General features: G+C 53.5%; 1 protein-coding gene and 1 long non-coding RNA gene across 2 annotated transcripts in view; one reads left to right on the top strand and one right to left on the bottom strand.

The window, feature by feature from the left end:
* RASA3 (RAS p21 protein activator 3) overlaps positions 1-27,259 on the top strand; it is a 113,795-nt gene that overhangs the window by 20,270 nt on the left and 66,266 nt on the right. The window contains exon 2 of the mRNA XM_059144535.1: positions 21,458-21,575. Within this exon, the coding sequence (XP_059000518.1) occupies positions 21,458-21,575 (118 nt within the window). The remainder of the gene's footprint in view (positions 1-21,457; positions 21,576-27,259) is intronic.
* On the bottom strand, positions 8,188-11,300 carry LOC131813961 (uncharacterized). Its single transcript, XR_009347060.1, has 3 exons — positions 11,104-11,300; positions 9,955-10,105; positions 8,188-9,753 (listed from the first exon to the last, which is right to left on the bottom strand). It is a non-coding gene; the product is annotated as an uncharacterized LOC131813961 (long non-coding RNA).

Below are 27,259 nucleotides of genomic sequence, written 5' to 3' on the forward strand. Positions count from 1 at the left end.
ACCCACGCTCCAGGCTGCTGGCAGAGGATGTGGGCCAGGCCCAGGTTTGGCCAGAGAGCTTTCTCTGCAGTCAGGAGTTCGAATCAAGTAACCATGTGTGTTAAGAGGGGATAGTTGAAGTTTGAATTACAGTAGATTAAAGACTAAATGTGAACATTTCAGCGCTGATTTATTACTAGTGAAGCCAGACTTCAGACTAGAAAAATCATTCAAGTCAGAGGGCAAGATGCGTGCTTTGTATGTAAGTCAGCGTGTGGAAACGTGATTACAGCTCGGAGACCTGGGGCACCCGGGGGGCTCACCGGAGATGCCCACCGGGGGTTAAGCATCTCCCAGTTGTGGCTCAGTTCATGATCTGGGGTGGTGGAGCCCCGTAGTGAGCTCCGCGCTCAGTGGGGAGACTGCTTAAAACTCTCCCTTGCCCTCTGCCCCTCCCCCTCTGTCTAAATCTCTCTCTCTCTCTCTCTGTCTTTAAAGAAACAACTGGGAGCCTGACAAAAGTGCTGGGATTTCCAGCCGCGCTGGGATTTCCAGCCGCGGTGTTTGCTGTGAGTGTCATCTTTGATTTCTAGCAGACTTTTTAAAGATTCATTCATTCATTCATTCATTCATTTGACAGAGACAAATGAGATCTCAGGCAGAGCAGCAGCGGCGGAGGGGGGCAGGCAGCAGGCTCCTCGCTGAGCAGGGAGCTCGATGCGGAGCTCGGTCCCAGGACCCCGGCATCCCGACCCCAGCTAAAGGCAGAGACTCAATGACAGAGCCACCTGGGTGCCCCGAAACAATCCTTTTTCTATCCTTAAACATTTCCAGTGACAAAGGAAATGTCCACTGTAGCCGTGAGACAAAAGCGCACAGAGAAACCGTAAGTTGTCTTTCCCTCCCTTCCCGTGCGGAGCTGACCATTTGGTTCAACGGCTTCCAGAGCGTTCTCTGCGATCTCACAGGCGTGCGACAGGTGTGTGCACGGGAGGGGTGCTTCTGAGCTGCTGGCGGAAGCACCAAGCTCACTCTCTCGCCCTAGGATAAATCCGGCCCCACCTGGGGAACTGTCTCCGGCCGTTTTGGGATGACGCCGCGTCCACGGGCAGCACCGAGAGGACGGGTCCACCCACCTGCTGTCAGGAGACAGCCTGGGGTCAGCGGGGCAGCTCGAGCACCCACAGCGCCCCAGGCTCCGGCTTCCGCCTCTCCGGCGGGATGAGAGCGGGGCCGCCCCCAGAGCTGAGGGCCCGCGCCCCGCGGCCAGCTGGCGACAGGCACCTGCACACGGGGTCCCGGCACGGGTCCCGGACGTGGGGCCGCGCTCCCGCCTCACGGACCCTGTGTGTCTGGCGGCTGGTTTGTCCCAGGGGAGCGCACCGGCCAGGCCACCCGCGGGTGGGTCCCAAGCAGGAGCCCAGACGCTTCCTTCCAGCTGTTCGTCACTTGGTGTCTCCGGCCACACTCAGTCTCCGAGATGTTCCTGTTTTCACATGTTGTCACCATCAATCCATTCAGAATTTATTTTGTATGCTGGGAGTTAGGAGTCATTTTTTTCAAGACAGCCAATTAAGCCAACTCCGCTTACTAAATATACCACCTTTTCCTCCGTGAACGAAAACGCCATCTTTATCATAAATTAGGCTCACATACATGTTCCCATCTCCGTCTGTGTTCTCTCTGATACCTTTTGTCTATTAGAAACCTGAGAATATCCTGCCTATCGTTTTAAAAAGTTAGCTGTCAGGGCGCCTGGGTGGCTCAGTGGTTAAGCATCCGCCTTTGGCTCAGGTCATGATCCCGGGGTCCTGGGCATCAGCCCCTCTGCTCAGCGGGGAGCCTGCTTCTCCCTCCCCCCCCCCCCCCGCTTGCGTTCCCTCTCTTACTTGCTCTCTCTGTCAAATAAATAAATAAAATCTTCAAAAAAAAAAAAAAGAAAAAGAATAGTTTCCTTTTAAAACTCTTAATTTTTATTTTAAACATAGAACTTTCTGAGAGGAACTATGCTTATTATTCAGTTACCATGAATTATGTATCTACTGTATACCCAGAAATGGGGTCGATGATTTTGTAGCATGTGTTACAACTTGGACCCAGCTGGTTCAGGAGTTAAACATAAAATGAGTAATAAAATAATTAAAGGGATTCGTTGAGCAGATTGATTCCTACAGATTGAGCAGATTCCTACAGCAATACAGACCCTTGCTGTAGGAAGCACCCAGTCTAAATGGGGTTTGTGAATGAGTTTCTAAGTTAAGGAAATCAAGTGGGCATTGAATCACAAAGCTCTGAATTATGGTTTATTTTACATTTAAACTCTAACAGAAATTGCCTTTATTATGACACATAATAAGTTGACGTGGTCAGTGTTTAATATAAGGTGAAGGAATTACTGGCTATTAAATTTACAAGCACTTCTATTTAATTATAAACGTGCTCTATAGAGATTTTGAAAAACCTAGTTCTAAATTTTCAAGAATAAGAAAAAAGTGACTCATTCTCTCAGCAAGAGGCTTGGTACAGTCGGCATCTGTGTAACATTCTGGTTCTTCTGTTCAACCATTTCTTCTCTAAGTTTATTTTTCATACAGAGATGTCTCGTGTGTGTGTACTTATTAGATGTTAAATACAGATGTGTACATGTATATATTTCATATATCCTTTAAAAATTCCACTCCGAACATTTCCACGTATTTCTGGAAGTTCTTCATGAAAATCGCTTTGATTGCCGTGTGGCCTTCTGCTCAGCCTTATCCACTCCTTGCCCTGGCCCTCTGTGCCGCTCAGGACCCATGTGGCTTCCTGCCGGCCTCCCCCGTGGACAGGCAGCTCTGGGGGCGGTGGTCTGACCTGCCCCCCACAGCCTTGCATCCGGATCCAGTGAGGGCGAAGGCACTTTATCTGTGGACTCTCCAGTTTTTGAATGTTTAAGCATTTCCTTGTTTTCTTGCCAACATAAATATTGTTATAATAAACATTGATCATTTACAAATCTTTGCTTTATGGATTGTAGTTGACAACAACATAGATTTGAACTGCATGGGTCCACTTACGTGTTGATTTTTTTTCAATAAATACAGCGCAATAGTGTAGATGTATTTTCTCTCCCTTATGATTCTTCTTTTTAATAACATTTTCTTTTCTCCAGCTTACTTTATTATAAGAACACAGTTTACAATACAAATACATACAAAGTATGTATTAGTCAACTATCTCCATTATTGGTAAGGCTCCTGGTCAACAGTAAACTACTGTTTTCTTTTTTGAAGTCTAAGTCTAAGTAACATTGTGTCGCAGGCGCACAGCATCCTCTGCATGCTCCGTGCTCAGCTCCAGAGTGCCGTCGCCGTCTGTCACCGTGCAAGGTGATGACAGTGTCACCGACGGCATTCCCGTCTCCCCGACTGACGTGTTTTCTACGTGGAGTTTTGTGGCCCATAATGCCCTTTACCTGTTTCACCGCTCCCCACCCCTCTCCCCTCTGGCAACCGTCAGTCTGTTCTCTGTATTTATTTATGTTTTTAAGATATTATGTATGTATTTGTCAGAGAGAGACACAGCGAGAGGGAAAACAAGCAGGGAAGTGGAGAGGGAGAAGCAGGCTGGAGGGAGAAGCAGGATTTCTGCCGAGCAGGGGGCCTGACGCGGGGCTCGATCCCAGGATGCTGGGCTCATGACCTGAGCTGAGGGCAGATGCTTAACGACTGAGCTACCCAGGCGCCCTGTTCTCTGTATTCATGAGTGTGTTTTTTGCTTGTTTGCTTTGATTTTAGGACTCCACATACAAGTGAAATTGTATGCTATTGATCTTGCTCTGACATATCTCACTCAGCACCGTGCCCTCTAGATCCATCCATGTTGTCACAAATGACAAGATCTCTTTCTTTTTGTGGTTGAGTAGTATATATGATGATAAAATAAGTAATGTAATATAATTATATAATAATATAAAGATTATAATATGTAATTATAAAATGATGATAAAAGTAATACAATATCATAGTAAACATAGGGATGCATATATCTTTTCAAATTATTGTTTTTATTTTCTTTGGATAAATACCAGTAGTGGCATTAGTGGATCTTATGGTAATTCTATATTTAACTTCTTCAGGACCCTCCGTACGCTTTTCCACAGCGGCCGCACCAGCTTGCATCCCACCAGCCATGTGCGAGTCTCCCCTTTCTTCACAGCCTCACCAACACCTGTTGCTCCTTGTATTTTTTATTCTAGCCACGTTGGCAAGTGTGAGGTGGGATATCTTATTGTGATTTTGATTTGTATTTCCCTGATGTGGGGAATGTTGAGCCTCTTTTCCTGTGTCCGTTGGCCATCTGGATGTCTTCTTCAGAGAAATGTCTGTTCATGTCCTCTGCCTATTATTTAATTGGATTATTTGTTTCTTTGGTGTTCAGTTTTATAAGTTTTTTTAATGTACTTTGGATATTAATCCTTCTTCAGTTTGTTTACAAGTATCTGCTCCCATTCAGTATGTTGCCTTTTGATTCTGTCGGAGGTGTCTTTTGCTGTGTAGAAATTCTGTGTTTTGGTGTCGCACCAATAGTTTAGTTTTGTTTTTGTCTCCCTTGCCCAAGGAGGCACAAATATGTTACTAAAGCCAATGTCCATGAGATTGCTGCCCATGTTTTCTTCTAAAGAATTGTATGGTTTCAGGTCTCACCTTTAGGTCCTTAATCCATTTTGAGTTTGTTTGTGTGTGATGTAAGAAAATGGTTCAGTTTCATTCCTCTGCGTAGTGCTGTCCAGGTTTTCCCAACTCCGTTAACTGAGGTGACTGTCTTCTCCCATGTATTTGCCTCCTTTGTTACAGATTCATTGAAAATGTAAGTGTGGGTTTACTGCTCTGCTCTGTTCTGCTGATCTGTGCTAGTCCCATACTGTTTTATTCCTGCTTTGTAGTGTATCTTGAAATCTGACACTGTGATGCCTCCAGCTTTGTTCTTCTCTCTCAAGATTGCTTTGGCTATTTGGGGTCTTTTGTGGATACAAATTTTATGTGTTCTAGTTCTTAAAAAATGCTGTTGGCATTTTGATAGTGATTGCATTAAAGCTGTAGATTGCTTTTGGTAGAATGGATATTTTGAACAATATTCATTCTTCTAATCCATGAGCATGAAATGTCTTTCCATTTCTTCATGTCATCTGCAATTTCTTTTATGAATATTTCATAGTTTTTGAAGTACAGGTCATTCACCTCCTTAAATAGGTTTATTTATAGGTATTTTATTATTTTGGTGCAGTTGGAAATGGGATTGTTGTCTTCATTTCTCTCTTTGCCACTCCATTATTACTGTAAAGGAATGAAGCAGATTTCTGTATATTAATTTTGTATCTTGCAACTTTACTGAATTTATTAGTTTTTTTTTATTATGTTCATTATCATTTATTAGTTCTAATAGATTTTTGGTGGAGTCTCTCAATCTGCAAATATTGAAAGCTTTACTTTTTCCTTACCACTTTGGATGCCTTTCATTTCTTTTTCTTGCTGTGTCTAGGACTTCTAGTCCTATGTTGGATAAAAGTGTTGAGAGTGGACATCCCTGTCTTGTTCCTGACCCTAGGAGAAAAGCTCTCAGTTTTTACCCACTGAGGATGGTGTTAGCTGTGGGTTTTTCGTGTATGGCCTTTATTATGCTGAGGTGTGTTCCTTCTAAACCTGGTTTGTTGAAGGTTTTTTTTTTTTTTTTTTTTTTTTATCATGAATGGATGCTGTATTTGTCAAATGCTTTTTCCGCATTTATTGAGGTGACCGGATGGTTTTTATCCTTTCTTTTATTTTTTTAAAAAAGATTATTTATTAGAGAGAGAGAGACAAAGATAGCAGAAGAGGGCATAAGCAGGGGGAGGGGAAGCAGGCTCCCCACTGAGCAGGAGCCCAGTGCGGGGCTCGATCCCAGGACCCTGGGATCATGACCTGAACCCAAGGCAGGCGCTTCATCAACTGAGCCTTCCGGGTGCCCCATCTTTTCTTTTACGGATGTGATGTATCTTGTTGATTGATTTGCAAATGTGGAATTCCTGGACTAGATCCCACTTGGTCATGGTGAACGGTTCTTTTAATGCTGGATTTGGTCTGCTGATACTTTGTAGAGGACTTTGCATCTATGTTCATAAGGGATATTAGCCTGTAGTTTTCTTTTTTGTGGAGTTTTTATCTGGTTTTGGCATCAGGGTCATGCTGACTTCCTAGAATGAAATTGAAGGTTTTCCTTGTTTTCTATTTTTTGAAAGAGTTTGAGAAGAGTAGTTAAGTTTTGGGGGAATCAAAACCAGCACGTGGATGTTCTGTGCAGGGTATTGTCGCTACAGCCACCTGTTGTTCAAGGTTCAGCTGTGTTTTCTTGGGAGACCTAGATACTGATTTATTCATGATTTTTCAACTTTTTTTTTTTTTTTAAAGGAAAGTGCATGCATGTGAAGGGGGAGGGGAAGAGGGAGACAGAGGGAGAGGGAGAGGGAGAATCTCAAGCAGGCCCTACATCTAGTGCAGAGCACAACATGGGGCTCGATCTCACGCCCCAAGTCAGACACTTACCTGACTGAGCCACCAGGCGCCGCTCAGCTGCTGTTGGAAGTAAACATGTCTCCTGCCTGCTCCACACAGCCTCAGCTGCCCAGGGTGTCAGGACTCAGGCAGGAGGCCCAGGTGTGTCAGATGGTTGGTGGCCCACTAGCGACAGGGCCAGGAACACCTGGGGGGAGGGGCTGTTCCCGTACCCCCTCCACCAGGAGGGGCTGGTTGTTTTTCCCTTCAGGGAATTAGGGCCTCTGGTTCATCTGGGGGCTGGGAAGGCCTGCAGGGGGGCCGTCCGCCTTGGGCAGGGTGCAAAGCTCTCTGCATGGCGTCCCTGGACGTCCCAGAGCTCGTTCGTGCAGTGGCTTCAAGCGCGAGATGGTGCCATGACCGGGATATGTTTCTGTGTGAGCTACTGGTTGGCCGGTGTTTGTGGTGTGAGGCCTGAAGAAGACATCCATCTCCCAGGCGGGCTCTCACAGTGATAAAAAAGGAAGGGAAAACCAGTTTTATGCTTTCAGTTTCTTCCTATTCTAAAGTTGCCATTAAGACTCAAAGCCAGCTCCCAGCGCTCACGTTTGGTTTGTGGCTCTCCCCAGGGACAGTGGAGTCTTGTGGCTGGTGACTGGCATAGGCACACACTCGCCCTATTGGCGTTGGACACCAGGCCATCAGCTGGGGCCCCGGGGATCATGGGCTGTGATGCTGGTGGCAGCTCTCCCTGCGTGGGGTGGGCACCGTGGGCCCTTCGTAAGGTTTGGCTGCGTCCGGCAGTTGGCCAGGTTGTGGCCCCACCTCTCGGCCGGAGCTGTCTCCAGGGCTCGGGTCCCTGCAGCCCCCTTTGGCAGACAGCTGTCTCCGGAGTATACATAATGTGCTTCTGGGGTTCCCAGTGCATATGGTGGTGCCTTCAGGCCTTTTAGATCCCTGTGCTTTGGTCAGTCAGGAGGAGGCTGGGTTCTCCCAGGACACCCCTGGACTGACCAAAGCTGCTCTGGAGCACTCAGACCCCAAGTCCAGTAGTCACCAGGCCATCAGGCACCTGTCCCGCGAGGAAGCCCAGGGGACCCTAAGTCCTGAGCTGGTGGACTGTCTCTCATTTTGCCAGGTGCAACCGTGACGTTGGTAGAACCATCGGTCACTCCCTGTGCTGGGTGTGCTTGTCACGGGGGGACACGGCTTTGCCCTTACTGTGGCGAGTGAGAGCGCGGAGGACCTGGGGGCCGCAGTCTGGGCTCTGACTCTGGCCTCCTGCACAGGGCTGGACTGGTGATTTCTTGAGGACCCAGAGCAACACACCCCTTCCACTGGAAGTCGGTCCTCAGACGTGGCCTTTGCTGTTTGTTTCTTGCACCCCTACTAGACCCTGGACGGGGAGAGGGTCCGAGTGTCAAGCCCCGAAAGGAAGAAGTCAGTGCTCTGCTCGGTGCTCCGAGAACAGCAAGTTTGAGGGCCACCGACCTGCCGGCTTGCCCCCCGTAGCTCTGGGCCCCCGTTCCACTTGGAGATGGCGTTGTGCACCGAACGTGGTGCCCCGGGCTGCTCAGGTTGCGGGGGGCCTTGTGACCCGTGCGATCCACCCTTCATCCTGATTTTGAGGATTGGGGGCGGGCTGTTCGGAAGTCCCACACCAGGGAGGGGCTTGGGTGATCTGAATGGGGAGGTGAAGTCAGAGTCGGTCTGTCTCCTGAAAGTTCTTTTATTCACTATTTCAACAAAGTTCAGAACGCATCCTGTGTATGTCAGTCTGGTCTGGCTCCTTGCGGGGCTCCCAGGGCAGCCCGCTTGCAAGCTGGCCGGTCTGCTGCCTGCTCAGACCAAGAACAGTGTTGAGATGACTCGGGAGTTTGAACGACTTGAGCTTGGCAGGGATCTCTGGGTTGTCTCGGGTGCCGCAGCCCATTGGGCCTGAAGCAGCCTTGCTCTGGCCCCAGGGTGGGCAGGCCCCATGGCCTGGGATGTGTCCGGACAGCAGTCCGCAAAAGCTGGGTGCGTCTGGGACCCCACAGCCGTTTCTGTTTTCTCGCGGCTGGAGGCCTGGTGGAGCTCTGCCCTCTCCTGTGCCCGAATCAGTGAACACAACAGCCTGTGGCCTTTAGAAATAATTTATTACATCTTTCTTTAAGTCCCTGCATAAGTCCCACTTCCCCATCCCATGCACCTTCCAGCCACCTCTGTCCTTACAGGCTTGTCATGAAGAAGTCTGTCTTCCAGAACATTCCACAGGTGACACATCTGAGGTCATCTTGGCAGGCCCAAGACTTTTGCCCTCTGGGTTGTTCCCACTTAGGGCAAGGGTGTTCTTTTGTCCAGCATGGGAATGGCTTTGTGGAGGACAGGTCCCGGATGTGTAGCCATTTTTAGTGTGCACTTCAGTGGCACTTACAGCACTTACCACCACTTCTGGTTTCACCATCTGTGACCGCCTGGAGGGACCCCAGGTGACCTTCAGGTAACCCCCCCCAGGGCAGCGGGGACACCCCGTCCTCCTGCCCTGCGCCCTTATGTAGGTGTGTGACCGTGTTGTCTACACTGGCTGGCTGCTGTGTACGTTCCTGTGTTGGGTTCTTGGGAGCGTGTGGCCCGTGGAGGGGTTGCAGGCACACATCCCAGATGTTTCCTACACAACTGCTCCACTGCATGCTCCCCAGCCACATATGAGCACCCCACTTTCTCCACATCCTTACCAACATGTGTTACTTTCCTTTGACAGAGATTCTGGTCATCTCACAGCAGCGGTATCTCACCGTGGGTTTGACTTGCGTTTCTGTAATGAAACATGCTGCCCAGCGTCTTCTCGTGTCCATGTGGACAGTTTGGACCTTTGAAAAATGTATTCCAGGTTCTTTGCTCATTTTTAAGTGGGTTGTTTGCCTTTAGTTTTTGGGTAGCCAGGAGCTTTTTATATATTTTGGATCTCAGAATGCTCATCGGATATGTGACTTGCTGGAACCTTCTCCCGCTTTGTTGCTAACTGTCTCCACAGTCTTCATTGCCACCAGTCTTTGTTCTCAAGGCCTTGAGATGCATCACCTGGTTTCTCTCTATGTCACAGCTGGAGGGAAGGGGTCAGTCAGCGTGGTGGTCATGGCACCTTGCTCAGGGGTTCTTCCAACCCAGAGTGCCCCCACCTCACCCCTGCTGGGGTGTTGGCATTCCTGGTGACCAGTTCCTCTTACCATCAGCTGCCTTCTGTTGCCACCATCTATCTTCTCTGAGCCCTCACTTCTGGCTCCTGAGCAAGGAAAAGAAGGGATTTTATGGGTTTGTTGGGGGGACCAGCCCCTATGCCCTGTGCACATGGAGGTTAGCCCTGCTGGGGTTTCAGTAATGCTGCTTTCCTTACCAAGGTGCAGAAACAGGTGTTTCCCACACACGCAATCTCATAGGCGTGACACAGCACTGTTGCCATTACACGCACTGACATGGATGTTACCTGGGTGTGAAATCAGGCCATGCTAAGCTGCCATAATTGCCTTCACTCTTGCGGAGACTGTCAGCGTCAAAGACCACCCTGACCACGAAATGCACACTGCTTGAGAAACAGCCTGGGGTGTACTTAGCCGACCGAAGAGATAGTAAGTTACCTAGAAGAAGGCCAAGCTTTCGTCAGAATACCCCAGAATAACATAGGATGTCTCACGTTCGCCGTGGACCTGGAATTTCCACCGTGTGTCTGGCCAGACCCAGGCCATTTCCCTTCAGCGAAATGTGAGTGAACAAAAGAACACCTTCATTTAAAAGTCTTTCCAGAATGGCCCCTCGGTGGCTCAGTCGTTCGTTGAGCATCGGCCTTTAGTTCAGCTCAGGATCCGAGGGTCCTGGGATCAAGTCCTGCATTAGGCTCCCCGCTCTGCAGGAGGCCTGCTTCTCCCTTTCCCTCTGCTGCTCCCCCTGCTTGTGCACTCACTCTCTATCAAATAAACAAATAAAATCTTAAAAAAAAAAAAAAAAACCTCTTTCCAGAACTTTGTGTTTTGCACTGGAGGTATGAATGGCAGGGTCTGATTTTACAAGGAAGAAAATGGTTTTTCTAATCTTTTGTTAATATCTAAGAAATTTTCTTTCTTGAGTTTAAGCCAGGACTCTTTCAGAGACTGGTGTGGGGAAAAGGAAGAAAGGCAAAGAGAGTACCAAAGTGTTCGGGGCAGAAAATAGCAGCCTGAAATCCTATGTTGGTCACTTCGGAAAAATAGGTCTAGATGGGGTGCCTGGGTGGCTCAGTGGGTTAAGCCGCTGCCTTCGGCTCAGATCATGATCTCAGGGTTCTGGGATCGAGTCCCACATCGGGCTCTCTGCTCAGCGGGGAGCCTGCTTCCCCTTTCTCTCTCCCTCTGCCTGCCTCTCTGCCTATTTGTGATTTCTCTCTGTCAAATAAATAAATAAAATCTCTAAAAAAAAATAGGCCTACATGTTGTAGAAGACTCTCTTTCCAGGGTAGGCTGGGAGGGGCCGTCTTTGGCCAAGAGGGGTCTTATTTTGTGTATCAAGGAACTGCTGCCTGTGGAAGAGGTTGCAGGTTGGAATGGAAATTTGGGCCATTTAATTTGGAAATGGAGCAGTACCTTAAACAGGGCAAGCTGACCTGAGCGCCGAATTTGTATTCTGTCAAACGATGAGGACCCCTGGACAGGCAGACGTGTCCTCCTTGAAGCCCAGAGCAGAGCCTGGAGGAGGTACTCGTGCCAGATGGGAAGGGCCCGGTGAAGGGCAGCATGGAAGGGGTCGCAGTGTCTGGTCACAGCACACAGCTGCGTGATCACGACAGAAGCGACGTCTTGCGGGGTTGGTGTGTCTAGAACCGACTTACCGAACAGTGGCTTAGACGTTGATAGGAACAGAACGGGGAATGTTGACATTTCCCAGGAGATCCTACCAAACGCATCTTTCCTAGCGGGAGTCAACGGCGGGTCTTCAGCCGATCACCGGGAAGCATCGGTGATGCTCTTTCTTCCACGGATGGTGTTTGCTCAAGAGCAGGAAACGAAGGTTGCCAGTGAGTGTTTCTGGGTCTGGCCGGGCCTGGCGCTGTGGGACGACGGTCGTGTCAGCCGCGGGTCCCCGCGGGTCCCACGGAGCCCCCGTACTCCCCCGTGTCTCAGCAACAGTAGGAAACAGCGTATCTACCAACAGAGAGCTTTTCTGAAAAAAGATTTCATTATTTGACAGACGGAGACGGCGGGGCGGGGCGGGGCGGGGCGGTCAGCGGGGCGGTCAGCGGGGAGGTCAGCGGGGCAGAGGGCCCGGCGCGGGGCTCCATCCCAGGACCCCGCGACCACGGCCCGAGCCCCCAGGCGCCGCGTGCAGACGGAGGCCGGTGCCCACCGCGCGGCTCCGCCCGCCGCTCTGCCGCCGAGGCCGTGAGCGTGGACTCTGAGCCCCCGGGGCCTGACGCCGGCCCGGGAGGACGCGGGCTCTCCCGGTGCGCGTGGTGCCGCGTGGCCCCGGCGGCCCTCGGGCGAGCGGCCGGGCCCGGGTGTCCCCGCCGCCGGCGCCCCGACGCGGGCCGCGCAAACCCGGGGCGCGGGCCGGACGCGGACGCGGACCCCGAAGCGGCGCACCCCCGGCCCCGGGCGAGGGGCAAAATCTGCGCCCGCATCACTTACTGTGATCGAGACCGGTCGCCCCCGTGACCCCCGGGCCCCCACCCAGCCGTCGTCAAACAAAAATGGGGAAAACGGGCGTTTCTCCGATTCCAGGCACCTGTTTAACCAAGAAGACGGCAGCAGCCGGGCAGTGGGGCGTGGGCGGGGCCGCGGGCGGGGCGTGGGAGTGGGCGGGGCCGCGGGGCGGGGCGGCTACAGTTCGGGCCCCAGTCCACGGCCTCCGGCATCTCCACGCCGCGCGCGCATGCGCACAGACCCGTGCAGGAGGCACGGCGGGAGCGACCGGCCCGAGCGCGCGTGGGCCGCAGGCGGGAGAAGCAGGCCGCGAGCCTCGGGTCGGCGAGTCCTGGGAGCCTGAGAGGGACCGCGCGGGGCGGCCGAAACCTGGGCGTTCGCTGCGCCAGACGACCGCGCGCCACACGATTCTGTTGTTCGGTGCGTGTCCGTGTCCGAAGAGCCGAGCGCGGGGGTGGAAAGTGGGTCGCGCTTGTCTCGGGGCGGGAAGACGCCCCGGCGCCGACTGTGGGGACAGCGGCACAACCCGGTGACGGCGCCGGACACCCGGATCGTGCACCTGAGACGGGCGCGTTTTCGGGTCTGTCGCGGGAAAGCTCTTGGAGGGAGAAGCAGAACCCGCAGCGCACACGGACACGCACGGACACGCGGACTCAGACGTGCGCGGACAAGCGAGGACGTGTGGAAACGCCTCCGCGGAGGAAGGGGCAGGTCTGGGGCATGGCCCTGTGGTCCCGGTGTCCGGTGCCGGGCATTTGCCAGATGTTCACCCGGGCGTTCCCTCAGGTGCCGCCGCGGGTGATCCTCCTGACGTCTCCCAGGTGTTTTGCCCCCTTCCTGCCTCTTCCTGGGTCCCCCGCGCTCTTCCGCAGGCTGAAGACCGTCCCCAGGCTGAGGTTTCCTGTGGCGTCTCCTTCGTGCCGCCCCTCGCGGTCGGTACTGTTCGCCGGCGGATGCAGGGGATGATGTTCTAGGAGGGCCCAGGCCCAGCAGGGGCACAGCGTGGATCCTTGTCTTCACCCGTGTCCGGGGCCTCATTCTTCCAGAAGCTTCCATGGAACCTCGCTTTACTTTCCTGCATCCGGTCCTTCTGCCCTCCGTGTTCGCGTTAGTGCTTCACCCTCCTCAGCTGCCTCCTCGGCCTTGTCCCTTCAGGGCAGCCTGTCCGGTCCTCACGCAACTAGCCGCGACAGAGCCTCGGAGCACCGAAGACTGCGGAGGGTGGGGACCCTGTGGTTTCCTTACTGACCTGCCACAGCAGCTTCCAGCCAGAAACTGCCGTTATTCAAGGGGACCCCAGATGCCGCTCATGCTGGGGACTGGTGGACAACTCCAGGGCAGGTGCCCCTTGATGACGGACTGGTGTCCTTAGAGGGGGGCCCTGGTGGACCGCATGAGGGGTCCGGAAGGGCAGACCCATGCCAGGGGCTGGAGGGTCCCAGACGCACAAGGCCAGGCACGTGCCCCCTGAGCGGGGCTGCCCCCCCAGACCCTTTCAACAAGGGGAAGGAGCCCGCATGGCTGCATCGTCAGAGTTCTCCAAAGGATTTGAAAGAAACGTGAAACCCGTTTGTTTTTATTTTATTTATTTATTTATTTAAAAATATTTTATTTATTTATTTGACAGAGATCACAAGCAGGCAGAGAGGCAGGCAGAGAGGGAGGGAGAAGCAGGCTCCCCGCTGAGCAGAGAGCCCGATGCGGGGCTCGATCCCAGGACCCTGAGATCATGACCTGAGCCGAAGGCAGCGGCATAACCCACGGAGCCACCCAGGCGCCCCAACCCGTTTGTTTTTAATGGCATCCACTAACTCAAAAGTTAGAGCTGTGGGGGGGGGGGGGCCGTGTCTCGGTGCCCCTTCGACCCAGTGCCCCGGGCTGAGACTGGAGGGTCGTGCCCGTAGAGGACGTTCTCCGGGCCTCAGCGGGGCCACAGCCTGAGGTCGCAGCCCCGGAGGGGCTGTAGACTGTGTGTTTTAAAGATTTGATGTATTTGTTAGAATGAGAGACAGCAAGCAGGAGAGGGTAAGGTCAGAGGGAGAAGCAGACCCCCCGCAGCAGGGAGCCTGGTGAGGGACTTGATCCCGGGACTCTGGGTTCATGGTCCGAGCTGAAGGCAGTTGCTCCAGCAACTGAGCCACCCAGGCGCCCGGATCTGTGTATTTTTATGACCGTGTCGGCTGAGGATGGGAAAGCATCTTCCCCTCCCAGGCTCAGGGTCTGAGGCTTCCTGACTCAACGGACATAAAGGTCAGGGCAAGGGCGCCTTTCTCTAGTGGGTAAATGCAGTGTAGCTGCAGGACCAGCGAGGGTGCCCCTGCCCGGGATCAGGGTACAGACCGAGTGAGAGTACAGTCCTTCTCTGATGTGGCCCCGGCAGCAACCCAGGGAGCCCTGAACGCTCACTCGGGGGCATTAACTGTCTTTGTTCGAGTCTGCTGGTCTGGTCAGGAAGGTTCGAAATGACGGTGCACCCGGACGTCCAACCAGCCGGCACAGTGCGTCACGGTGGACCCTCTCTGCTCTCCTTTCCTGCTGCACTGACCGCTCAGGAAGGGATTGGTCACAACCTGGTAGCTCGAGCGGGCCACCTGCACAGGTCCCTGCAGACCCGGCTGTCCCTTCATCTGGCCCACCCTGGGAGCTTGTCTACCCCATTTATTTACTCCTCTCCGGTCTGTGGAATCCGAATCGGAACGGATCTGGTGGGTACATTCGAGTAGCTCCTGTAGCTGTCGCACGGTGCCCACCGCACACGGCCTCCTAGGCCCTCAGGCCTGTGACAGTGTTGGCAGTGTGATGGCTGCAAGGTGTCAGACGCTCTGTCACCGGACTAATCCCGTGATTCAGATTATCACCAGTGTACCTGGACGGGAGGAAGAAGATGCTTTACCCACTGATGTATGAGCTCCCGAACCTGAGGACATGTGTGTGTCCTGGTGTAGTTGTCCTCACCTCTAAGGCTTGGAGACAACTTGTGCTCACAGCTTTGGGGCTGGGCATTTGGGGCCTGCAGGATGGGCTGGATTTGGCTGCATGAATCTTCTGTACACTGAGGCCTACATGGGGCTGTCGCAGTCTGCTGGCTGGTGGGCTGGGCTGCAGGTCCCTGATACATGCCTCATGGGTTATAGGTCCACAAAGGTGCTGGGAGGTCATTTATGCTCTGACAGCTCCCTGCCCCGCCATGCACCTTCGTGCTCTCCCTCCAGCAGTGGCCTCAGGGCTCTGACTTCTTGGCTCAGAGCAAGTTCTTATTCCAGGGACCAAGTGGACTCCACGAGGCGCTGTCTTTGCCCAGTCACTGCTGGAGAGCCCAGACCCCGGGGGTGGGGTGGGGCTCTCTGGGCTCACATCTCAGGGGGAGGAAGGTGGAGTCTCTCTTTGGGTTTTGGTGGGTCTTTGAAAGCTGAAATGCATAATCAGCACTCCGAAACCCCTACCCGGCTGGCCATTTGATTGTCATATGTACTGGTCTGTTGAGTTGAGCGAACATTTATCGGGTGCTCGCTACTTGCCAGGCTAGTGTGCTGTTTCAGATGCTGGAGGCAAAGAAAGAAAGAAAGGAGACCCAGTCATGTCGTGGGATGCACAGGGAAGAGACAAGCGAGCAGGCCGTGTGGCTGGAGGCTGTGGGTCTGAGGGTGGAGGCCTGGCTGAGGATCTCAGCGGCGTCCCAGTCCCAGGACGGGGGGCTGGCTCTGCTGTCATCCTTGGGCATCTTACCAGGCTTCTTCCATGGACATGGGCCATCCGGTATCTCCGGGAGCCATGAGAGGGGGTTAGGGTGGCGATGCTGGTCCGAGTCCACAGTAGGCAGGGCTCTAGCCTGGAACTGGGCGGGGGGCACAGAAGGTGGAGCCCCCCGTGCAGAGACTCTTCCCAGGGTCCGCAATTTGTGCCCTGCTGCTCGTGGTCACCGCACGGGGCATCGCTGCCTCTTACAGAGCGAACACGGACGTGTGCCCAACCCCTCTCTTCCTGTCTCCTGTGTGAGGCGAGCAGAGGCCTGCTCCAGAACAGTGTCCCCCTCCCCGGCAAGTAAATTCCGAGAAGCGCACCCGCTGCCATCTTTCCATTCCTGCCTTAGCTCCCGGGGAGCTCCGAGTTCAATGGATCCCAGAGTCACACGTGTTGGGGCTGGATAGATACAATTTTCTTTCCTTTCATTTATTTTGAACTTCTAATTTCCATGTGAACAGCCTTATCTTTCTTAAGATTTTATTTTGGGGGGGGCGTGCAAGAAGCAGCGGAGAGAGAGAATCCTCCGGCGGGCTTCCTGCCGAGCATGGAGCTCGACCCGGGGCTGGATCCCCTGACCCAGCATTCATGACCTGAGCCGAAATCAAGAGTCAGGCGCTTAACCGACTGAGCCACCAGGTGCCTTGAGAACAGCCTTATTTTATGCTTGTCTCTGACCTGTCCCGACAACCTCTGGGCAGAAATCAAATCGGCCTGTGTATGGAGCAGCCCTTCCCAGGTCGTGATCCCCAGAGGCAGAGGGAGCAGGTGTGCTGGGGCGTCCGAGCAGCTCAGGGCGGAGTTCTCCAGCCAAATCAGTGCCGTAGGGGCGGCTGCTCGGAACCCCATTTAGAAACCCAGTTTCATCTGTTTTTGTGGAGTTTTATTCTCCTTACTATGAAGTGGTAAACTAGCAAGGTATTAAAAAATGTACACAAAAATGTACATTCAGGGAGATAGAATATTCAGTCATGGAGTCGATCTTCTGGGGGACATAGACTCTTCTGCTGTTACAGTAAGCCACCTGGCCACCAGAACCTGTGGGCCCATGGAGGTATTCTGAGCCAGAGTGACCGAAGGCCTGCCTGCGTTCTCCCACTGTGTTCCCCTTCCAGAGCAGAGGCACCGGGCTGGGGAGGGCCCACCGGTGCCGTGTGGGTGTGGTCGGTCTGAGTGCGTGGAGGGGAGCCCCCGAGGCTCAGAGCCAGAAGGAAGCGGCTATGTCCGGAGAGCCGGCCGTCCGCACGCTTCCCTGCGAGGCTTTCCCTCCTTCCTCCATCCTGCTCTTCCTGGGGATGCGGAGGGCATGGCCGCCTCTGCTGGGTGCCGGAGGGCAGCCAACCACCTCAACCCCTCGGGGGGTGACACAGCTAAGTGCGGTCCCCGGCGTCACTCCTCAGGTGCTGGTCTCTGTGACCTCCAGCACCCCCTTCCAGGTATGGACGGCCTTGTTCCTTGGCCCCCTCGAGGCCCTCCGGACGGGACAGAGGCTTCTTTATCAGGTTGGCCCCCCGTCCCTTGGCCTGGCAGCGAGGTGTGGACGTCCACACAGGGTCTTCCCTCCCTCCGGTGGAGCACGAGGTCCTGGGCACGAGGGTTGGGTTTTCCTGGCACGAGAAAGTGTGGTGGCTCGGAAACGATGACACTTTCAGATCACAACCTCTGTCCCCTTACCCAGGGCCTGCTTCCTGGATATAGGAGCCAGAGTCTGCTCATTCAGGGTCTTTACTGCTGTCCACGGCTGCCTTCTGCTTGTGTTAATAGGTTGACTGTTTGGAGGTGGAAGCAGGTTCCTCCATCGGATCTGGTTGGCGCACAGTGTCCGTTCCAGACACAGGCAGTGGGAGAAAGACTGGTGGAAAATGACCCTGGGTGGGTTCTTAGAATGAAACCAAGGTTTATTTTTCTTTGATGTGGTGGTCGCTTATTCATCCATTCATTCAGCAGATAGATCAGCACCTGCTGTATACCGGGACAGCTTTGCTTTCCCACGAGAACGTCTCCACGTGCTGGGAAGAGGGACGTGTTTCTCGTCAGGGGCAGAAAGGCCCCATTACATGCAGCCAGGCAGGGAGATGGCCTCTAGCCATTGGGCTAAGCAGTCAGCGTGGAAGGAGTGGTCATCTGTTCTGCAGGTGGTCGGGTGGGACACAGGCGAGCTGAGACGCCCACCCCCATTCTGCGGCGGGGCTCCAAGCAGACTCGGGGAAACGCCTCATTCTCAGCCTGTTCCGCCCAAAGAGGTCCCCAACAGTAAGGATCTCACCAGGACGTGAGATCTGACGTGGCTGCGGGTGCTGCCCACTCTCCCTGCCCTCCCGGTCTGAGCAGCTCGTCCGCGTCGGTTCTGGTCGGCCCGCTGCTCTCTGTGGCACTGTCCTCACAGCCCCCCGCCTGGGGCCCCGAGACGGCGGAATGTGGCTCCGTCTGTGCTCACACCGGCATTTCCGCGGTGTCAGGTGTCTCTCTTTCTCTTTTTTAAAAGATTTTATTTATTTATTTGACAGAGATCATAAGTAGCAGAGAGGCAGAGAGAGAGAGAGGAGGAAGCAGGCTCCCTGCTGAGCAGACTCGATTCCAGGGCCCTGAGATTGTGACCTTAGTCCAAGGCAGCCGGTTAACCGACTGAGCCACCCAGGCGCCCCGGGTGTCTCTGGTTCAGGCACATCTTTCCCTTCTCTCTTCAGGGGACCCACCTGGTGGAATGTCAGCGACTGTTGCTTGGTTCTGAGGTTCTTTGGAGAATAAACAGGAAGAAAATCTCAGTTCCGTATTTTCCCCCAGCGATCATCTCCCATGAGACTTTCGAATAAGTTTCTTTTCTCCTTTTATGAAACACAGGAACTTGCAGCTAAATATCTCATTTGCTGTAAAATAACAAGAACAACAACAACACCAAAACAAACTCTAAGGGGAAGCATGGTGAGTCCTGATTCTCACCATCGAGATGTCAGCCGGGAAGTTCTCAACGTCAGGCTGGTTTTAAGTTTCAAGGTTTGTGAGTGCTGCACAGGTGATCTCCAAACCAGAACCAGAAGACAGAAAGCATCTGTTTGGGGCCTGGCGTGTGTGAGGGGATGGCCTCGTCGGGCAGTGCAGTGGAGGGGGCCCGGCTCTGCTGCCCTTGACCCTCGCTCTGGAGAGGCCCGTGGACCACATACTCTTTGGCCCCTGTGGGATGTGGTCGCACCCCTGCATGCATGTGCACAGGACCTTTCCCATGCGCCGGGTTTGGCTTAGATTCACGTGCCTCTCACCAGCTCGGCCGTGTCTCCGTGGGCCTGGCTCACGCGCACGTGGTGTGTTCTGGAGTGTGGTAACCCAGCGGCTCTACCAGAGAATATTCATTGTTTTTCTCTTTCTTCACCTGCCAAGAGCCATTGGTGATTCCCAAAAGGAAAATCTCTGCAATTTTTTTTTTTTAAGATTTTATTTATTTATCAGAGAGAGAGGGGGGGAGAGAGCACAGGCAGGCAGAGAGGCAGGCAGAGGCAGAGGGAGAAGCAGGCTCCCTGCTGAGCAAGGAGCCCGATGTGGGACTCGATCCCAGGACGCTGGGATCATGACCTGAGCCGAAGGCAGCTGCTTAACCAACTGAGCCACCCAGGCGTCCCAAATCTCTGCAATCTTTTGAAGTAAAAGCTTCTTGGAGCTGGAGGAGCTGTGGAGAGCTCGTGTGTTCTCGTGCTCCTCCCATGGGGGAAACTGAGGCCCAGAAAATCAGGTCTCCTGTCCCGCTGTGTTCAGGAAAGGACCATGTGCGCCGACTCCACTGCTGCTCTTTGGAACCCTGGAGGAACACGCTCGTCAGAAATAAGGTGCACTGGCCCGGAAACCCCACCCCGCTGTGTGGGCGTCTATAGAGACATTAACTGAAAAGTCAAGAAGCTTCCAACAAGCCGAGCTCATCTCAGTCCCCCTGGAGGCTCAGGTGGGCCCGTTTGCAAACTGGCATCTTCTAAATGTGCTGGTTCCCCCCAGAGAGTCAGAATGTCTGTTCCGTTGGGAGTTGTGCGGGCGAGGGTGCACCCGGGGCCTCTGGTGTGGAGTTCTGAGGAGCTGGTGCTCTGGTGTGGGGTCGGTGTCTGTTGCTTTCTTCAGTTTCGGCAAGAGTGAGGGCAGTTTGGCCCTTTGTGGAGCCGCCAGTGTTCGCGCTGTGCCTGGGTACTCGAGCTACCCTGCCGTCCGAGGTGGAGTCGGGGGCCTGCGGGCGCCCCAGGAGGCGGGCCATAGCAGAGGCCTCTGAGATGCGAGGGGTGGCCCGAGGCTTTTCCTCCGCAGAGGAGACAAGGTCTCTGCCTGGGTGTCCGTGTCACAAGCTGCCCGTGGACAGCGCTGTCGACCCTGTTCGCACTTGTGAGTCTCCAGGAGAGGACACAGACTGTGGTGCTGTCGGCGATTGTGGACAGACCCCGGGGCCCACAAGGAGCCGGGGATCTGCGGTGTTTTCTGCAGGGCCTGCTGCTGCCCGAGGCTCTCTCCTTCCGTGTGGAGCAGGGGACATGGGAGGGCGACACTGGACCAACAGCAGGTCTCCCCGTGGGACTTACTTCTAACTGGCAAGTCACTCTGTGTTTTAAACAGCTGGAGGGGTGCCGGGTGGCGCCGTTGGTGAAGCGTCTGCCTTTGGCTCGGGTCACGGGATCGAGCCCCGGAGTGGGGCTCCCTGCTCAGTGGGGAACCTGCTTCTCCCCTTCCCCCGCCCCACCCCTGCTTGTGTGCTCACTCACTCTCTCGGTCTCAAATAAAGAAATAAAATCTTTTAAAAGATAAACAGCTGGAGTCCATGCTTTTTTTTTTTTTTTTTCTTTAAAAGGGTCCTTCTCCTTAATTATTGCCCCAGCTTTGGCCTGGTGCTGACGAATCAAATTCAGAGTAACAAAGCGAGCCAGGATTTGAATGGATCAGCAGAATGTGGTCCATCCGTACAATGAAATATTTAGCCTTGATGAGGAAGGAACTTGCTACAACACTCATGAACCTTGAGGGCATTTTGCTGGGTGAAAGAAGGCAATCACAGAAGGACAAATACTGATCACTTCTGTGAGTTACCTCGGGTAGCCGGCTTCAGACACAAAGTGGAAGGGTGGGTGCTGGGGGAGGGGACGGGGTTGTGTTGCGTGGGTGCAGAGTTTCAGTTTTGCAATATGAAAAAGTTAGAGATTGGTTGCCCAATAGTATAAATATACTTTACTGAGCTCTGCACTCAAATGGTTAAGATGATACATTTTAAGTTATATGTATCTTACCATAATTTACACATTAAAAAAAATTAAGGGGACTAGTATGAATAAAGTCCTGATTCGTAGGCTAATGGATTCCTACTTTGATCAGTTTGTTTTGGAGGATATGTGGATGTTACCTCGCATTCTAACACCACACGTAGTATGCTCTCTGATATTCTGATTGTGGCAGCAAGAAAGACATATAAGTGTTTAAAAGGGACATGAGTGTATAAAAGGGACAGCAGGTGCATTGCTGTGAAATAAGTGCATTACTTGGAAAAGTGCCTGTGATTGGCAAGGGAACACGGTAACTGTACGCTAAATCGATGGTATATTTATATTTGCTTTTTAGGTGAAGCAAAAAATCTTCCCACTTACCCGGGGCCAAACAAGATGCGGGATTGCTACTGCACGGTGAACCTGGACCGGGAGGAGGTTTTCAGGACCAAGATTGTGGAGAAGTCGCTCTGGTAATGTCTGCTGTTTGCTTTCCTCCGCCTGCTTCCTCTGTGTGGCAGATGCCTGGAACACAGGTGCCATTGGCCACTGTCCACACTGCCCAGCTTGTGTGAGGCACTGGAATGTTCTGTGAGCTCCTGTCTGCCAGGGCCGCTGGACTGCCGTCTTGGTGGCAGTCCCCAAATGCTCGTGCTGGCCCGGGCTGAGCAGCCTGCAGCTGCAGGGGAGCAGTCACCCCCTGCAGGGGCGTGTTTGGGCATCTTCGGTCAGAGATGGGCTGAAGGTCAAGGTGTGCACCGGACATAGCAGCAGTCAGGCATTTTGACAGGTGAACATTGGGCAGCTTTTTTTTTTTTTAAACCACCTTCCTTTAAACTTTCCCAGAGAGACAAATCTGAGATGGGCATGGAAGTGATGCCCACTGAGGAAGGGGGGCCTGGACAGCACTCGCTGAGAGCGCTAGAGATTGTTGGTTGGAAGGAGCAGCATCTAGTAGGTCCTCAGGTCCTTGGAGAGTTTGCTGTACAATGAACATATCCGTGCCCCGGAGGGTCAGCTGTTAAGGGCCACTCACCACCGGAGGGCTTGTCAGGACAGCTGTCTGCTCAGACATCTCTGACAGTCTCCCCGTGATGCCACCCCTGGACCACACCCCGGGGACAGGAGGGCTCCCTAAAAGTCACAGCAGTTTCCATGGAGGGTGGGGAGAGAGAACCCAGAAGCGCAAATGTTAGCAGGGGCGGGCCTCGTGGCTTGCAGCCAGCACAGCTAGTGGGGGTCCTGAGCAAGTCACTTGTCACCAAGTGGCTGGTGGAGTGGAGCAGGGTCCTCCAGGAAGCCCGTGTTTACAAGTGTGGGTGGTGTGGACCCACGCACACAGCTGTTTCTGGTTTGAGAGCAGCTTTCGCAGAACAAGTGTATCCTTCCTACTGTTCTCTCTGAGAGGGCACAAGCCGCACGTTCTGACCGGACTTGGTTTCTACAGACCTGTTAGGGATTTCCTGCCCCTTCCATTCTCCATCTGCACAGGGCCCCCAGCACTGGGGGGCACCCTTGAGGCCAAGTGGCCACAGCGTGTGGGCCGGGCATGCTCCAGAGTCTCTGGAATCATTCGTTGTAGGAAAACAGAACTCCTGAGTCGTCTGTCAGGAGTTGCGCCTGGCTTTGGGGCTGGTGTTGGAGGTGAGGCCAGGGCTCACGATGTCACTGTCACCTTCTGGGTTATGTCCATGGTCCTGAGGCCGGGTGAACCCTTTCTGTGTTTGCACAGTTGGCATTGATGCCTGGAGGTCCTATACCTGGAAAGTCACTGTGGTCTCAGGGAAGCTCAGCCCTCCCCAGACCTGCTGAGCCCAGACCTCTAGGAAGAGAGTCTGCTTGGGAACCTCTGTTTTAGGCAGGGCTGAGAGTGGGGGTCCTGATCTTCAAAACATTTTAGACAAGTTTAGAAATGGAAACTGTGGTTCCTGGATTTGGTGATACTAGGAAATGTGCTTCTGGAGCAGGAAGGGGAAGCTCGGAGCTAAATCAGGTAATGATGTGGTCACACTGTCCGTTCAGAAGATCAGCCATCTGAGAAACAGCCAGAATCAGGTGGGAGCCTCCAAAATGCTGTCGCAAGGAGCCAGTTACCTGTAGTCAGTGCCCTGAGGTAATGGTCTGACTTGGAAAATTCATTCTCTCCTTATGGACAGTTTTAATGAGCTTGGCTATTTTTGTTTATTTATTTATTAGCTCAGTGAATGTTTTTTTATTTATGTATTAAAGATTTACTCATTTGAGAGAGAGAGCGCGCAGGCATACGTGCACATGAGGGAGGGAGGGCCGAGGGAGAGAATCTGGAGCAGGTTCCCTACTGAGCAGGAGCCTGATGTGATTCCAGGACCCCAAGATCATGACCTCAGCTGAAACCAAGAGTCGGATGTTAACTGACTGAGCCACCACGTGCCCCTCAGTGAAAATTTATTGAGTGCTTCTCTAATGCACTGACAAGGAGAGGGTGCTCTAAACAGAAAGTTAAAAGTGACAGCAAAGAAAGACACTAACACAAAATAATTCCAGGAACTTAAAAAATATGGGTGCATTTCACCATTTAGTATTGAGACAAAAACTGCATTCACACTGGTAGACCTTGTGGGCGAGTAGCCCCAGAGCTCTACTATAGTGTCTGGGCAAAAAGGCGAAGAAACTCACCCTATAAAAGAAGTTAGCAAGGTAAAGTGCTGCCTCCATTTGCTGCCAAGTATTTGAAATAAAAAATTAGCTCTCTTGTGAGTGTGCACGCCTGAATCCAGAAGCCTCAGTCCATGCACGGGCATTGCCGTAGTCCTGGATAGTTGTAACGTCCTCAGAGGTGACGAAATGCCAGTCAAAGCAAGTCCAGACGACCCTTCAGTCCAGGCCTCGAAGAATCTTCCTCTGTGATCTCTGAGGAGAAAGTACAGAAGAACCCAAGGAGGTGAAGTGTTGGTGCATTTGCCAAGAAAAACAACAGAATCAGACCTGAAGGGTTTGCAGAAGGTCTGCCGACAAGATTTAATGACTTTGAAGTAATAAGTAAGACAAGGTTGCAGACATGACTGGGATGAGGAATGATAAAGAATGATGAACCCAGTTTCCGAAAGAACCAAGTAGAATTCCCGGAAAGGAAGGACCCAAGGACTTGAATGGAACGTCACTGGGTGAGTAAACAGCTGGATGGGTTCGCTGGAGGGAGAAGGGGTGAACGGGAAGGCTCCAGACACCCCTGACACACAGGAAACGGGTAGGAGGAGGTTAGCGACAGAGCAGAAGAACGTCCAGACCTGTCTCACGAGGACTCGGAGGCGAGCGGGAAGAAGCCCGTGCACAAGGGTAGCTGCAGGGAGACGACACATGAAGATGCGGCTCCAGTAGCCGTGGCTGGAGGCCGGAAGCGGAAGACCCGTCCGCAGGCTCTGCCGGCTTTGAGGCGGGGAGGAAGGCCGAGGCTCCGACGGCAGCTGCCAGCACGAAGGAAGCGGGCGCACTGGGGGCCAGGCCGGCCCTGCCCACGGCCTCCAGTGTGGGCAGCGCTCGGTCATCACCTCCGAGGAGTGCCGGAGTCTTCCCTCTCTCCAGCTCGTGCCTGCGGGCCTCAGCGTTTCCTCTCCGATCGGCTGCTGCATTTGGGAAAGTCCCTGCGGGAAGGAAGAGCCTCCATCTGGTCTCTGAACTCAAAAGAGCCAGAGGGCATGGCGGCCTGTCCGGGCCTTGGGGGCAGGGTCAGTCCCCAGCTCAGCTGCTGTCCAGCACCGTCTTTGCACTCAGACGTGCAGACAGAACGTGTCGGAGAGACTCCCTCCCTTCGCAGCGGAAGGCCGTCCCGGGTCTCCTGGGGGGGGGAACCATGCTTCTCAGGTGTCCCCGGCACTCGCGTGAGGCCGTTCCCCACGAGTAAGTCCGCCGCGGGTAACTTAGGGAAAGGCCCGAGTTTGTCCTTTGCTTTCCTTCGGCTGTGGGAAAGGGTGCTGGGGAGGCTCGGCTGCAGACCTTCTTGGAAGGGCTCATGAGGTCTGGCACTGGGGAGCCCCAGTCCTTTCCTCCTGGCCTTGTCCATTCTCCAGAAAAGCAATTTGGGGCAAAGTTTCTGTCTTACTAGGAAAATACCTTCCTGACGTTGAGCGTGAACCTCGTTCACACGTAACTTCTGTGGCTGTGATCGTGCTCTCCTTTCAGTGGCCGCTCATGGTCGGTTGGCTTAACCTCAGGCCCCAGGATGTTGGGCCGTCACATCGGGGCTCAGAGGCAGCTGCCGCCCCAGACAGCACGGCACACGTGCGGAGAGCACCTGGTGACCCACCCGGAGAGTTGCCTCCTGCTTCCCAGACAGGGCTAGGGAAGGTCCCATCACGGAGGAAATCACCACTTTCTCCAGTGGAAGAAGCATATTCTAGTTACGTGAACAAAACAAGTAAAAACAATGCTGGGCTGCTCATTTGCAAGAATATTCCCCAAAGAACTCTATATTCATCTCCTTTTGTCAACATGTGTGATTATTTCAAGGATGGCGTTGCCTCCCTTTTCCCACAAAATGCCTACAACGTGTGGGCACAGCTCCTGTGCCCCAAACTTCCTGATCTGACCCGCACCTTCCCCAGCGGCCACTGTGACGGGGCTGGGGTGCCGAGCCTCTCCCCAGGGCCACTCCAAGACCCCCACCCCCAGGCGATCTCTGTCTGCCTTCTCTCACCTGGTTTCTGTTGTGGGGAAGGGGCCACCCCCTGGCGCTGGCCTGGCTTCCCACAGAGGCTTCTCACCTTCCAGTGGGAACGGTGGCCGCTCGGCCCAGAGTGTGCTGGTGTCTGACGACTGCTAACGGAGGGTCACAAAGTTGTGTTCGCAGTAAGATTCCCTCTTGTTCTGAAAACTGGGATTGTTCCAGAATGGTCCGGAATATGTGGACATCAATGTCAATGTGGTTATTTTCGGGCGGGTAGTGGGATTATGGGGGATGTTTTTGTTTTTGCTTTTTTACATAAGATTAGAAGTTAGACAGTAAAATAACCACTTTCTGGAGCAAAGTGAGGAGGAGCTCGCCCATCACCGTGTTTGTCTACACGGCGTAATTGTAGCCCTCACATCCTGTCGTTCCTGCTGAGAAAGTTCCCAAAGGAGAGGTTGTTCCCAGGAAGGACGGGTGCGCGCTTCCAAACTGGAATTAAAGAGCGTGTGGGTCTGTGACGAGTCAGCCCCCATCTGCTCCTGGAAAATGCCCGTCACTCAGAGCCCAGCGCTGCTGTGTGCCAGACCCGACTCCTGCCCGGGGGACCCTGCAGCTCCCGTCCTGGGGGGGACACGCTGCCTGGGTTAGACTCCGAAAGGGACGGCGAGGAGTCTGTGGTTCAGGACGACAGACTCCCATCTTCTTGGAGGTTTTCAGTAAATCCCGGGTTGTGGATGAGCAAATGCTGATTTTGGTTTAGGAGGCTGTACGTCTAACGGTTTCTCCTAATACTTACTTTTATCTCTAATTGCTCCAGTTTAAAAAAAGTTTTTGGGACGTAAATTCAAGCGTTTGGCTCAGATAGTCCTTGTCAGCTGGAGTCGGTGAATTCATGCCCCCACTGTTCTGGGATGCTCCCGGAGGAATCCCCAGTTTGGGTCCTGGTGCTTGGGGAAGAGTGTGAGCCCCTTTAAGAACATTTCCTGCCTTGGAGCGCCTGGGGGGCTCAGTGGGTCAAGCCTCTGCCTTCGGCTTAAGTCATGATCTCAGGATCCTGGGATCGAGCCCTGAATCCGACTCTCTGCTCAGTGGGGAGCCTGCTTCTTTCTCTCTCTGCCTGCGTCTCTGACTGCTTGTGATCTCTGTCAAATAAATAAACAAAATCTTTAAAAAAAAAAAAAAAAAAGGAAAAAGAAAAAAGAACATTTCCTGCTTGGTCCAGTGCCTGCCTGATGCTAACCTGGGGCCCTCTGGCCCTGCCTGCCAGGCCACCACTCTCGAATGCCCTCTGGATCTGTGATGTGCAGCAGCTGCCACTGACCCTTGGAGGTTTATGCCCACGTCTCTGCCCGGAGCCCCACGAGTGTGGCGACTGGCCCGGTGACTCTTCTGCCTGGCACTGGGACAGACACTGGGATCTGACCTCAGACTCTCTCCTTCCTGCGGAGGCTTAGCTACATCCCTCCTATCCCTGCTGCCAATGTGCAGCGTGCCACATGACACGACCCATGT

The sequence above is a fragment of the Mustela lutreola genome, chromosome 13 (assembly GCF_030435805.1).
Source record: "Mustela lutreola isolate mMusLut2 chromosome 13, mMusLut2.pri, whole genome shotgun sequence".
In the NCBI taxonomy this organism is placed as follows: Eukaryota; Metazoa; Chordata; class Mammalia; order Carnivora; family Mustelidae; genus Mustela; species Mustela lutreola.